This window comes from Lissotriton helveticus, chromosome 7 (assembly GCF_964261635.1).
Source record: "Lissotriton helveticus chromosome 7, aLisHel1.1, whole genome shotgun sequence".
NCBI lineage: Eukaryota > Metazoa > Chordata > Amphibia > Caudata > Salamandridae > Lissotriton > Lissotriton helveticus.
In genome coordinates this window covers 46,027,640-46,042,756 of record NC_136068.1, presented here as the reverse complement: position 1 = coordinate 46,042,756, position 15,117 = coordinate 46,027,640, and the positions used below count along the sequence as shown (strand labels likewise).

The window sequence follows — 15,117 nt, the reverse complement described above, 5'->3', positions numbered from 1 at the left end:
TGCACAACAAGATTATGGACGGATTGCAGAAACCTTTCAACAACTCAACCCCAGTCGCAGATCTGGGTTTATTCCATCGTTCTTTTGCTCACTATGCCATCCCAGTTTGGACAAAGCCACATGCAAATCAGTTTTGACCCTGTTCCTCATGGGAACAGTGCAGCCCGATCTGACCGGTCAGGTCCTCCCTGGCCCGGAAACAAGCATCCTGGGACTGGTTTTGGGGTATTCCCCCTCATCAGCCAGGCCAGCTTGAATCAAGTGGCACAGTGAGCAAGGGACTCACGTGTGGGCGGACTACTATATACTGGTGCCGCGGGTTCAGGCAGGTACACTTGGTTGGGAGCGATATATAAATATAATACTGTACTGCTGACTTTCAAAGGGTCTGCTTCTCCTAGGACCTGAGTATTATGGGTTCAACTGGTGGCAATGGAATATTTATATAGCTTCCAATTTTTCAGATGGCGCATATGCAACATTTCTATGGTCTCCGTGTACTTATGATTGATGCTCAAGGGGAAAATGGCTGACACTTAGAGTGACACTTCCTCACTAGTAAAACCAAGCAGTGAAGTCAATGGAAAGAGATACATATCAGAAATTGCACCATTTTGAGCAATGAGAAGCTCTAAAAGATCTTGAAACTGCTTCAAAGCACTTGAAATAGAAGGTCACATAGGCCCTGGAGCTCCTCAAACTCCAGTAGCCCAGTGAAGAAGCAACCCATGTCCACAAAGTTCAGATTTTTTTTAATTTTTTTAAAGCAAGGTGTCCTTGGCATGCTGGGATTTGTATCATCCCTGTTCTGTAGGATAGGAAAAAGAGAAAACTACAAGTTCCAGCATGCAAAGTGTTTTGGGATAAAATGTTAGGCACAGAATGTATTACAAGGCAGTGTCACTTCACATAAGGACTGGACTGGCGATTTTTGATAATTGCTTAAACTGCGGTAGTTCACAGGTCCTGAGCTCCAGCACTTGCGGATTCACTTACCACTCGGAAAAGGTGTGGGGCTTTCTCTGGTCTCTGCAAGGGCTGCTGTGCTATGGAGTGCTCTCTGGTTTTGCACTGTAAGCAGGGGCTGAGGCTCTCTCTCAGAGGCTCAGGGCTGCTGCAAGTGTTGCCCTGTGTCAGTGAGCTCTCACTCTGTGCAGTGCTTGGAGCTCCCTTTTTAGGGGCTCGATCAATGGGAATTTGCTGGTGTCACGTGTTGTGCAAGTCACGCTCGCCCACTGGACTAGGCGTGCGAACACTGGGCCTCATTTATGAGGCTATGCATCACTTTTACGCCGCTAGTGCGTCACTTTTTGTGACGCACCAGTGGCGTAGAAAATGCGCCTTGTTGCGCCATATTTACAAAGTGACGCATCTAGGTAGATGCGTCACTTTGTAAACCCTGCGCCACATTATACCTGCGCCAGGTATAATGTATGCAAGGGGGGCATGTTGACGCAAGAAAGGGTCGTAGAAGTGACGCAGTGAAATCTATGTGATTTCACTGCGCCACTTCTAGGACACAAATGCGTCAATTACTTACGCCTGCCTCACAGCTGGCGTAAGACTGACGCAGGCCCTTTCACATGGGGCTTGCCCCATGTGAAAGGATACATTGCTGGAGTTGCTTCACTTTTGTGACACACTCCAGCAATGCGTCACTTTTGCGCCATACAGATACGTCAGAAATACTGACGTATCTGTAACTCCTTGCGCAATGATGCGTCATACTGTAAATATGAAGCATCATTGGCGTCGCAAGGAGGGCGCAGTGAAAAGTGACGCATCGCTGTTTTCACGCAGCGATGCGTCACTTTTCATAAATGAGGCCCACTGTACTTTCAATTAGTCTGGGTTTGCGCCGCTTTGCCAGAGGACACCACCCCAGCTCACTGCCTGCAGCAGGCGCCGCAGCAAAGAAAAAAAATCATTGTGTTGCACATAATACAACTTTCATCACAAAGGCATTCATTAATATATATTTAGAACCCCCATGACCTGTGTAGTTTCAAATATAACCACCAATTTAAGAGTGCCTTTACAGTAGGGATGCTGACAACTTGGAGTTTACAGCTGCATGGGGCTGGAAACTGCCAGACATCATACATCACGCTAACAACGTTAAAATAATTCATCCTTTGCCTGAGCCAAGTAAAGTCTAAGATTCAGTCTGAACTATAATTTAACGAAACATTCCAAAGAAGATGTAAACTAAATAGCATTGTGGCCTGGTATTGTTAAGCACATGCTACACAGAGCCTGTAGACTGAGAATGTGTGAATGACTCCAGTGACTTTTGCCAGTAAAGTGCTTGGGGAGTGTATCCACTAGGCTGGGTGCTTCACCACCTAGTTTCTCTTGAGGTGTCTCTTGGGGATGAAGCTCTGTGGTTGGCTGGCACGGGGACTGAGGGGCACAGGTTGCAATATCAGGCCATAGTTAATTGGCTGGAGGGATTCAGGGGCAGAGTTACAAGCCCCTTGAGCCTCTTTTACGCTGCCGTTTCATCACTTGTGTGACGCAGCGGCGGCGCAAAAGATGCGCCATGCTGTGGGGTATTTACAACGTGACGCATCTGGGAGATGCGTCGCGTTGTAAAGCCCTGCGCCACATGTAGGCATTCCTGCACAGGGGGGCGTTCCAGCGCAGGAACACCTCCTAAAAGTGGCTGAGTGAAATCTACAGGATTTCACTCAGTCACTTTTGAGGCCATGCTGCATCAAAACCCTGCGCCTGCTTGAAGCAGGCGTAAGGATTGACACAACATTGTAAAAATAGGCCCCCTCCCCAGAGCATTGCTGGAGCTGCGTCATGCTTGCGACGCAACTCCAGCAATGCGCCGCCTTTACGGCACAGATGCGTGACGCATCTGTGCCGTTTTTGCCCCATGGTGCTCCGCATTGTGAATGTGGCGCATCCATGGTGGCGGAGGCGTGGCATACAATAACTGGCGCATCCCTGCTGATATGCAGGGATGCGCCAGTTATTGTAAATCTACTCCTCAGTTTCTGGGGCTGGCCATGAGAGGCACAGCAGAGTAATCACAGGGCCCTCTCTGGCGCTGTTAAACAACACCTTGCGTTGTCCTCCTGCAGTGCAGTAATTGCTGTGGTGAAAGGGGCACGGTCAGTGTGAACTAGTCCCGATTGTCTATAATGCAAATTAGATGCGGTAAACAGCATGAACCCGGGCACTGAATTTAGGCAAGACAGCCTGACAGGCAGCTGAGGCTGGGGCAAACACTTGAGTCACAGCCGCCCGCCAACACTAGCATCATTGGCAAGGGCAAAACTACACTGACCAGCAGGCAGCTGAACGTGCGCTGAGCAAATTAGATTAAAAATAACACGCCGAGTCTGGCACTGTCTCACTAATACAATCATCACTCAGCAGCAGGAACACCGGAGCTGCACAATGTGGGATCCAGTAGCCACCTGGTCCGTAGGTTGGGTCCGGTGGTCGCGGGGTGAGGTCATTTATTAGGTCGAGCTGACGTTAGCATTCATGCGAAGCATGAATGCTGTCAGCTCGACAACTAATGTGATCCGTATTTAGGAGAGTGGACACCAAAGTGTTACGAGCGTTTTCAGTGTCGGATTTCACCTCGGGAGCGAGCGTCTGGTAGCTGCGCATGCGCAAAGCCCTTGCTCACACACAGGCAGCCCCCACCTCTCTGCATGCACGCACGCACACACACACACACACACACAGGCGCGCGCAGGCATACAGCACCCATACAGGCACACATACAGGCACACATACAGGCACACTATCCCCTACCTCGCATTCTCTCTCAATCACACACAGTCACGCATGTGCACACACGTTCCCTCGCGCACACACGCACACACTCCCCCCCCCACGCATACAAACAGGCACGCACGCACTTTACATCAGCCCTGGGCCCCACTCACCAACTGCGCTCTTCCGGCGGGGCTCCTCACGGCGCGTCTCCATCTAAATCGGGGCTCCCTCAGGTCAGAGGAGCCCCGCAACAGGCGCCACACTCCTCCTTCTCCCCGGCCCCCTCCTGGGGACCCGGGCTACACCGGACGGCAGGGCGCTCCATGCGCCGGCAGCTCGCGGACCTGGGGAGGCGGGACTTCCGGTCGGCCGCGAGCGGATTGGCCGGCCGGCCAAGAGCTTCCGGGTCCGTCTGCAATGGCGGTCACGAGGCATCTGTGGTTAAGGACGTTGAATTATTACTGTCCTGAAGTGTATGCCGTTGATCTTCCTAAACAATGCCGCTTTGAAGATCCGGAATGTCGCTGCCTGACAGGTCGGTTTGCCGGATTGCGTGACTTTATCATTAAAAACAATGTCCTTTCAGTTCCAAAGTGCCCGGGTAAAGAGCTGGCCGAAACGAGGCACCGTCCGTCATCTTTAAAGCAGATGTGTGCGTTTGATTCCACTGAATGTTCCAAGCCACAAACAAGTGTTTCTTTTGTCAGTGCATTTTTCATTGGTTTGATTTATTATTAATTGATGTCTTGGTCTAGCTTCGCAAACTTTGCAAGGTTCTGCTATTAATTTTGAAAAATCAACCCATTGACTTTGAATAGAGGGTGTGTCTTTAAACGGACTTCTTATGACATCTGAGATCAACTTAACTCTCTCTACCCTCTTTAAAGTCGTGGAGAGGCTTGCTTGGCTCCGTGTGTGTATCGACAAAACTAGTATTACTAGTGAGTGACCTTTCTTAACATGAGTCTTTTATAATGTCACATGCTTTCCGTTTGAAGCAGCAATTGCTTGTGGTGGTGGGTGTGAGTTAGAAGCACTCCTTAAAAAGGTTACTTAGTGCCGTGTGTTCTTACTGGAGGCCCTGTTTATTATCTTATGGGGCAAATTTCGAGTAACATAGCGTGGTGAATATATCGTCATCACATCCATGAGGTACAACGGTACTAATTTATTTGCAGTCATTCTTTTTTTGCTAACAGTTATGATAAAATAGATGTAAATATCACACTTTTAGGTAACGTTTTATCAACGTCCAGGAGTAATCTGTAAAAGTACGAATGCCCTGTAATTTCTTTGTAAAATTCCAAGGTACTTGCCTGTACCATGAGGAAAACTCAGAGGCACCTGTTGGAATGCAAGCTTTCGGTATTATTCAGTGGCATGTTGGTAAGTGTACCATGGTGTGCCAGAAAAAACCCACACAGCTTAATTCCCTCACAAATAATGCACTGCATCGATGGTGTAGTGGTACTTGCATCGTGCTCATGTATGCAAGTAGTACCATTCAGAGCCGTGTTTACCACCAGATATTTGTAGAATTGTATTTTCATAGTGTAATACCGTTTTTATTAGGTGTTACTGAGCAACTCTGCTATTACCATCGAATATGAGAATGCGATAGACCTGCAATTCTGCTGAGTCAAGGCAACATTTGACAAATGAATTAAGTGGCTGCCGTGCTGCAGTTTTCTGGCACTGGTATGTCGCAGATGAATGCTACTTTAGCAGCCTTTATTAGGTCGAGCCTAGACATGCAAGCAAGCGAAGCTTGCTTGTGTCTGGCTCGAAACCTATTGTCACCCGTAACGTCAACGCCAATTGTCAACGTCAGACCTGCACAAACATCAGACCTGCACAAACATCAGACATTCACAAGCGTCAGACATCCACAAGCGTCAGACATCCACAAGCGTCAGACATCAACAAGCGTCAGACATCCACAAACATCAGACATCAGACCTGCACAAGCGTCAGACATCCACAAACATCAGACATCAGACATCCACAAGCGTCAGACATCCACAAGCGTCAGACATCCACAAGCGTCAGACATCCACAAGCGTCAGACATCCACACGCGTCAGACATCCACAAGCGTCAGACATCCACAAACATCAGACATCCACAAACATCAGACATCCACAAACGTCAGACATGCACAAGCGTCAGACATCCACAAACGTCAGACATCCACAAGCGTCAGACATCCACAAACATCAGACATCAGACATGCACAAGCATCAGACATGCACAAAGCATCAGATATGCACAAGCGTCAGACATCCACAAACGTCAGACATCCACAAACGTCAGACATCCACAAGCGTCAGACATCCACAAGCGTCAGACATCCACAAGCGTCAGACATCCACAAGCGTCAGACATCCACAATCGTCAGACATCCACAAGCGTCAGACATCCACAAACGTCAGACATCAGACCTGCACAAGCGTCAGACCTGCACAAGCGTCAGACATCCACAAGCGTCAGACATCCACAAGCGTCAGACATCCACAAGCGTCAGACATCCACAAGCGTCAGACATCCACAAGCATCAGACATCCACAAGCGTCAGACATCCACAAGCGTCAGACATCCACAAGCGTCAGACATCCACAAGCGTCAGACATCCACAAACGTCAGACATGCACAAACGTCAGACATGCACAAGCGTCAGACATGCACAAGCGTCAGACATGCACAAGCGTCAGACATCCACAAGCGTCAGACATCCACAAGCGTCAGACATCCACAAGCGTCAGACATCCACAAGCGTCGGACATCAGACATGCACAAGCGTCAGACATGCACAAGCGTCAGACATGCACAAGCGTCAGACATGCACAAGCGTCAGACATCCAGAAGCATCAGACATCCACAAACATCCAGAGCATCAGACGTCCACAAGCATCTAGAAGCATCAGACTTCCACAAGCGTCAGACTTCCACAAGCTTCAGACACCCACAAGCGTCAGACACCCACAAGCGTCAGACACCCACAAGCGTCAGACATCAGACATGAACAAGCGTCAGACATGCACAAGCGTCAGACTTGCACAAGCGTCAGACTTGCACAAGCGTAGACTTCCACAAGCGTCAGACACCCACAAGCGTCAGACACCCACAAGCGTCAGACACCCACAAGCGTCAGACACCCACAAGCGTCAGACATGCACAAGCGTCAGACTTGCACAAGCGTCAGACTTGCACAAGCGTCAGACTTGCACAAGCGTCAGACTTGCACAAGCGTCAGACACCCACAAGCGTCAGACACCCACAAGCGTCAGACACCCACAAGCGTCAGACATCCACAAGCGTCAGACATCCACAAACATCAGACATCAGACATTAGACATGCACAAGCGTCAGACATGCACAAGCGTCAGACATGCACAAGCGTCAGACATGCACAAGCGTCAGACATGCACAAGCGTCAGACATGCACAAGCGTCAGACATGCACAAGCAACAGACATCCACAAGCAACAGACATCCACAAGCAACAGACATCCACAAGCAACAGGCATCAGACATCCACAAGCATCAGGCATCAGTCGTCAACAAACATCCAGAAGCAACAAACATCCAGAAGCATCAGACGTCCACAAGCATCCACAAGCAACAGACATCCACAAGCATCAGGCATCAGACATGCAGAAGCATCAGACATACACAACCATCAGGCATCCACAAGCATCCAGAAGCATCAGACGTCCACAAGCATCAGACATACACAAGCATCAGGCATCCACAAGCATCATGCATCCACAAGCATCCAGAAGCATCAGACGTACACAAGCATCAGACATACACAAGCATCAGGCATCCACAAGCATCCAGAAGCATCAGACGTCTACAAGCATCCAGAATCATCAGATGTCCACAAGCATCCACAAGCATCAGACGTCCACAAGCATCAGGCATCCACAAGCATCAGGTTCAAATATGTCCTCTCTATGTTTCAAGCTTTATTACAAATGTCACAAAAAGATGTTAATATTTCACTTCTGTTCTTGGATTTTCGTCACAATAAAATACACTGAACATAATGTTTACAAAAGTTATTTACAAAAGTTTAAGCTATTGCCATTATAAATTACAATAACTTTTAAGTATTAATTATTTAAAAAAATTAAAAGCCATTGTTATTTGTAATATCAATACATCTAAGTCACGTAAATGCAACACATATTGCATTACAAATGCTATCGGTGTCACATTTGCAAAAGTTAAAACTATTGGCATTGTAAATGACAAAGCTATTAATTTCGCTATTTTCAAAACCAACACATAAATGGGTCATTTACAATACCAATAGCTCAAACTTTCCTAATGCGAGACCTATTGCATTGCAAATGCTTGTTTCAATTTACTACCAAGCAGCACCAGCGCTGCCAACATTCGCCGGCATCCCATAAGCTTAACTGCCGCCAGCGGCAGCAGGACATGACGTCCTGCAGCGCGCTGCACGCCTATTGGGCATAGCACTGCCTTGTGACGTCAGTCACACTTAATGTGCACCGGGAAATCATCTTCTTTTATAAATAAATTGTAGCAGCCAAGTGAGTTAGCAGCTACTACCTCAGTCAGCCCCCAAGACTGCCAGGAAAGCATTCATGACATGGCGCGCTGCCACTCTTCTGGTTTTATCAGCGAGGTGGCGCTATCCCCATTATGTGTGACTTCGCATTTCAGTGCGGTGATGCGGACCACTGCACTGAAATGCGTTAGTCTAACTCCTGATGCGTGGTACTTGGCAGGGCTGTCTGTCCTGACTGTCTCCCTGTCACTCTCTTCCCCTGCTGGTCTCTCTTTCCTCGGCCCTCACCACTGACTGCCAATTCCATGTTTTCCCCCCATGGGTGCGTGCCACTCCTGCTCTGCGTCTGCCCGGTGCTCCTACCAACCCGCAGGGAGCCCGATCACTCCCACCTGGTTGAGGAGGAGGAGGAGGATCTCCACGCACCTCTGCATGAGTGCCTGGAGCTTCTCTGTTTGGGTCGCCAGCGAACAAGTGTTTGCACAGGTGTGTTCGTGTGTGTGGATGTCGCTGTGTGAACCTCCTTTGTTCAGGCCTGATAATATTCTTAGAGCCCATGTCGCGATGAGCCAGATGGTGTGCAGGCATTGATTGCTCCTTCTGCAGTGGCTGAAACTGCATGGCACACGACAAACCCTTCTTCAAAGAGCTCTGCTTCCTGCAGGCGACTGAAATTAAAATGCAATGTTTAAAAGTCTTTTTTTCCATAGCAAAACTTTACAGGGCAGAGCTAGACAACGTTTAATAAATTAAAAGGAAGATAAATCAGGTATGAAAGTGAAACTGCCGAGGGGCACAACAAACAAATCCCACAGTGGCGCACTCCATAGTTTTTAGGTTGTTTTACAAGGCGGTGTCCGTGGAGGGCAGATGCTGTTCTTTTAGTTCGAGATTCATTGCCCCAAACTATGACAGCTTGCATTAGGTTGATATAGAAGACAAATGTGTGTCTGTGGTTGTCCTCTAGAACAATAGAGGTGTGACCTGTATTCAATGTGTGGGTGGAAGAGGTGGCAAAGCGTGCTGGTTGTGGTTGTTTTTTGGATCAAAATGTCAGATTGTTTACATATAATGTGTGTACTCGTGTGTGGGTGTGGTTGACAGTGGTCTCTGTGTTGTTTGTTGGTATGTTTTTGCCAAATACGGTCCCTCTTCAGGACTAGATAATATATATTTTTTCAGTTAAATGGCCAGGCGTGTACTAGGAGGTGGGATTCTAATAATATAGGGACAGGGGGATGCTGGGGATGATTTAATCTTTGCTTTCATGTATGTGGGGTTTAACAGCATGGTCACGGAATGGTTGTTGTTCACAAGAACGTGATAAGTGAAAATTAAAAACTGGAATACTATGTCGAAATTGCATGACTATCTTTTTAAAGTCCATTTTCAAAATTAGAAAATATATGAGGTCTGTTAGCTGCAAGTGGTTACAACAGTTGATAAAGTGTATGGAAATTGCCTGGTTTCCAGGAGCCATCTGGGGCACCAACTCAAGGTTTAGGCTATTGCAGACATGTATTCAGCATACACACAACCTGATATGGGGAGTGCACAACACTTTGTCTAAATGTTGAGTGACAGGTGGTGCAGTGCGAAAGGAAACTCCTCACTGAGATTAATTGTGCAAAACTTCCTGGGTTTTGAAAAAGAAAACTCCTGCATTGCCACAAAGAGGATAAAGTGACACTAATACAAAAATCTGTACGGTATAATTATTTTCATCGGTGATCGCATGGATGATTTTGATGCTGCACAAACAAAACAAAAAGGCCATGTTGGGTACAGTTTCTCACTGTTTCCTTCCAAGGCAGAAACAGGGACAATTCATTACACGTCACTCTAGCTGTATGTACTAAGGACTGACTGAAAACTTTGTATGCATGCGCATCACTGAGCAGAGGTTTCAAAGTTCTACGTAACCATGGATAACTTTATTTGATATTTTCTGTTCTTGTCCGTACAATGTGTTTCATGTTTAGGAGGGTCAGGATAAATTAATGGATTAGGGGGCATATTACCAACCAATAGAGATAATTTTTGTCTCTAACTTGTTTAGAGACAAAAATTATCGCCGCACATCGGCGATTTTTATCGCAGATAAACCTTGCTATTAGCAAGGTTTATCGCAAATGCGATAAAAAACGGCCGCAATGCATGAATATCGCTGAAAAGTCAGCGATATTCATGCATTATCGAGCAAATGCTCTTAGCCATGTTATCCACCTCCCATTGGATAACATGGCTAAGAACTGCTCAGGGCAGGTGTTAGCTTTTGGAGATATTCGCGCTTAGCGCGAATATCTCCAAAAGTTGGTAATAGGAGATAGCGATGTTAGCGACTGTTTCCAGTCGCTAACATCTTGGCACGCCCACTTTGCATGTCATTAGTGATAAATATCACTGACATGCAAAGCGGGGCCCAAGATGGTCGCTATCTCCTATTAGCTGTTGCTAACTGGTGTTAGCGATAGCTTGGTAATAGGGAGATAATTTTATCTCCGCTTTCTTGGCTTTTAAAGCCAACAAAGCGGAGATAAACCCCCTTGATAATATGCCCCTAGGTCCAGTACCGTTACTCCCAAGAACTAACATCTAATCACTGTGTGGTAACTGTTCCTAAAGTTCAGATCCATAACCAATTTGGTCACGTAAGTAGAAGAAAGCAGAGAAAAGAAAGGTAAGTCTCTATATGTAGTGTTCCCAGTAGATGGAGGTGGGGGAATTTCTCCTTTAGAAATGAGTGCCCTCACACACCCTTGCGAGTGTCATGCTTCATCATCGGGCGTTGCTCCTCGTGGGGGTGGCGCTGCTATCCCCCACGGGCCCCGCGAGAGGGCTATTTGTCGGAGATCTTTTTAGGAGACGCCGCAGCTGTGCATGTGGGTGTGTGGGCCGAAAAGGGTACGTGCTGGTGTACTAAAATTACCCCACCGGTGCCGTGAGGATAATTTTATTTGTTGGTCCGGGAGATGAAGGTAAAATAATTATACAGGGGCTTCAGGGCACCTCTATTAACAAATAGCATAGAGGTCGGGGTATTACTCCGCTGCTCCTAGTGCCAGTGTGTGACTGTGAATGTGCGTGCTGGTCAACATGTTTCGTGCTGTCAATGGCTCCCTAATGGATCCCCATGCGTTTCGTCAGGACCGTGTGAGTGATATAATAAAATGATTAAATAGGAGTAGGGAAAAGACACGCTATCTTCCTATGATACCCCTATTCAGGTCTGAGTGCTCTATTTGCGCCTGGGGGAACACCTCTCTCGTGTTCCAGCTTATTACCCATTTAAAAGAGAAGTCATTGCCTCCTCGGTTGTCCCCGCAGTATCGAGGGGGAATCTTTTGTGTCCCCTTCGTACTGGCCTGATACCTGCCCTGCCGCTGGATGGACGCCCTGCACTTTGTGTCCCACTGTTAGTGACTGGAAACTATGATTATCAGGCAGCACTTTGTTCAGCCCTCCTATGCAAGAGATGTGCTGAACAGTAAACATGCCATTTGTATCTGTGTGTACACAATTGTTTAAATGGCACTCACAAATAATTTCTCTTCTTTTTACACTTGCTCTCTTATCACTTGTCCACCTCTCGTCTGCTCTTCTCTCCCTCCCTTATTGTTTCTCTCCCATCCCTCTCTTTCCTTTCTCGTTCAGTTTCTTATTTTCCCCAGCTCCTTCTCTCTAATTCCTACCCCTCTTTCTCTTCGTTTCAGCTCCCCTCTTTCTCTTGCTTCCAATCGCCCTCCTTCGTTTTCCTCAACCCCTCTCTCTTTATCTGTTTCTCTCCATCTTATCCTCTACTCTTCTTTTTTTTCTTGCTTCTGTCTTCTTCCCCTACACTCTTATTCCTTCATCTGTCTCTCTTTCTGCCTCTAACACTTTCATTTATTTCCTCCCTCTCTTTCATGCCCTCAGTGTTCTCACTGTTTTAATAGATTACGCTCATTTTGCTAATATCTATGTGTCTCACCTCTTAAGGGTCCCTCTTTCATATCTTTCAACTTTCTTATCTTGTCTTTTTACTTTTTTTCTAACATTATCTAATCTTTTAGTTTTCAAGTATTGTCTTTTTTCTTTAATGTATATCAGTTCACATTTTGTTTCTTAGTCAGTTTTCACTTTTTCTCCTTCACTCCTTTGCTTTTTCTCCCTGGTTTCTTGTATTGTCCTCGTTTCCCCTTTCCTGTATTTTCATTTCTCACCCTATTGCACTTCCTCTGTCACACTTTCTAGTTTTTCTCTTTCTCTCCTCTGTTTATCTCTTTTCACTCTTCCTCTCAGCATTTTGTGGTGATGTGATGCTGGCAGAGCTCAGCAAGAATGTTGTGATGTCATCTGGAGTGTTGGCAAACATCGTGCCCTGAGTGTTCTCTCAGTGGCATTTGCTGCTTGTGCCTTAGCTGGGACGGCTCTCTGTACCACCCCAATAAATACCGTGGCCCTCATTTATGAAGAGCTTGCGCCGGCGGTGCGTCAAAAATAATGGCGCATCGTCGGCGCAACGCATGCGCCATATTTATGAAGTGGCGCATCTCCGACGATGCGCCACTTTCAGCCCACTGCGCACGGAAATCCACTGCGTGAAAATGCCCTGCGACACGTAAGTATTAATGTATGCATGGTGGGCGTTACGACGGAGAAACATGCGCAAAAGTGACGCATCCATATTAATGACTCAATCCACTTTTGTCGCATCTGTTGCGGAAAATGCGCATCGTTGCGGTTACGTCAGAATTGGTGCGCCTGCAAAACGGACGCACAGGAAATGACGCATCGGCACATAGCAAGAGGAGAGGCCACAGTGGACATTGCTGCAACAATCCCCACAACATGGAGGTGGTAATGCTGCGAGTAGCTGCCAGACGGAGACGACTAGCACAAGGAATCCAACCACAACCCCCCGCCCCACAAACCCCCCCCCCCCCCCCAAGGCAACGCCGCAGAAAGGAGCGGTTATTCCGTCAAAGGAGTGTCCTGAGAGGCCTCAGGAATGAGGAGGTCATAAGTCTATTTCGCCTCAAGAAGCAGACCATACTACATCTACTGCGACTCATTGGACCAAGGCTAGAGGTAGGAACCAACAGGCCTACCAACATACCGCCAGAGGCAAAGCTCCTGGCTGTGTTGCATATGCTAGCGTCGGGCTCCTTCCAGACAACAGTTGCCAAAGTGGCAGGAATATCCCAGCCAGCTTTCTCATCATTCCTACCAACTGTCCTGGATGCCATCATCCAACTGACACCCCGCTACCTCTGTTTCCCCAACAATCCACAACAGCAGATGGAGATCAAGCAAGGATTCTATGACATAGCAGGCTTACCCCATGTGCTGGGTGCCATTGACTGTACACATGTGCAATTAGTACCTCCGGCAGCAACAGCACATTTGTACATAAATCGCAAACATACATATTCAATCAATGTACAGGCCATTGTGGATCACCGTGGACTATTCACCAATGTGCTGGCAAAATACCCTGGCAGTGTACATGATGCCTTCATATTCCGGAACTGCATCATAAATGACCGCTTCAAGAATGGCCAGTATGGCAATGGCCTACTTGTAGGTAAGCAAAAGAGTATGATACAATGCACCATCCATGCTACCATACTGTTAACATTGCTTCAATTACGCTTTAATGAGGACATGGATGGAATAATGTTGCACTACCATATACATATACATCAATAGAAGGGGCATAATTAATTAAGGTCATGCGCTGCTGGTGCCTAACTTTAAAAAAATTAAAAAGTCATGCACCAGTGGCGCAAGTCCTTCAAAAATGAGGGCCAAGGTCATGTAGAGGCATATAGGGAGTCAATGCATGTCCGTCCAAATCTGTGTCCATTTCCCAGCATAACTATGTGCCAAAGGTGTCTTGCATGTGAGTCACTGGGTGTGTTCTCTGCAACATCCATGCCCAATGGACACTGTCAAAAGAAATATTACACACAACATATGGCCTGTACTCGACCAGAACCATTACAAGCATTTCATTGTACCTTCTCATTTATTCCATTACAGCTGACCAGGGATATGGCATCCAGCCATGGGTGATGACACCTTATGGAAACCCACAGTCGCCACAGGAAGTAGCGTACAACCAAGCACATTGCAGGACCAGGAACATTGTCGAAAGAACATTTGGTCTGCTCAAGGCCAGGTTTCGGCGCCTGGACAAGTCTGGTGGACGTATGCTGTATTCACCAGAGACAGTGTGCAAAATAATTTTGGCTTGTGCAATACTGCACAACATATGTGTGCTCACAAAAGTCCCCTGGGATGAGGGACCTGATTTAAATCCACAAATGCCGGAGGATGACCAGGAGGACGGCCATGCTCCTGTAAACCAAAGCACAGCAGCAGGCATCCGCAGACGTGCTGACATAGTGCATAATTTTTTTTAACAATGTCAAAAATAACATCCTCAGCATGCATTTTGATTTTTGTAAGGACTAATAAAAATACATCATACTACCTTTACTCCCTTGTGTATGATTATTTTTCTAAAATTTACACTGCAAGTTGAATGACAATCTCATATGTGGAGTACACAATCAATCAATCAATCAAAGCTATTATATAGCGCACTACTCACCCGGAGTGTCTCAAGGCGCTAGGGGAGGGGGGGTCCGCCACTGCTCGAACAGCCAGGTCTTCAGCCACTTCCTGAAGGCAAGGTGGTCCTGGGTCAGGCGGAGGTGGGTCGGAGGGAGTTCCAAGTCTTGGTGGACAGGTAGGAGAAGGACCTTCCTCCTGTGGTGGCTCTTCGGATGCGGGGGACGCCGGCGAGGGCGTGGCAGGTCGATTGAAGCTGGCGTGTGTGAGCGTAGAATTT

At 47.2% G+C, this 15,117-nt stretch overlaps 1 protein-coding gene across 2 annotated transcripts in view; it reads left to right on the top strand.

Moving 5' to 3' along the window:
• Nucleotides 1-14,762, top strand: part of LOC144767990 (guanylate-binding protein 1-like) — a 333,964-nt gene extending 319,202 nt beyond the window's left edge. For both annotated transcript variants that reach the window (XM_078651373.1, XM_078651372.1), the window contains exon 11: nt 14,304-14,762. In XM_078651373.1, coding sequence (XP_078507499.1) covers nt 14,304-14,686 — 383 coding nt within the window. In that variant the 3' untranslated portion in view covers nt 14,687-14,762. The remainder of the gene's footprint in view (nt 1-14,303) is intronic.
• The last annotated feature ends 355 nt before the right edge of the window (nt 14,763-15,117 follow it).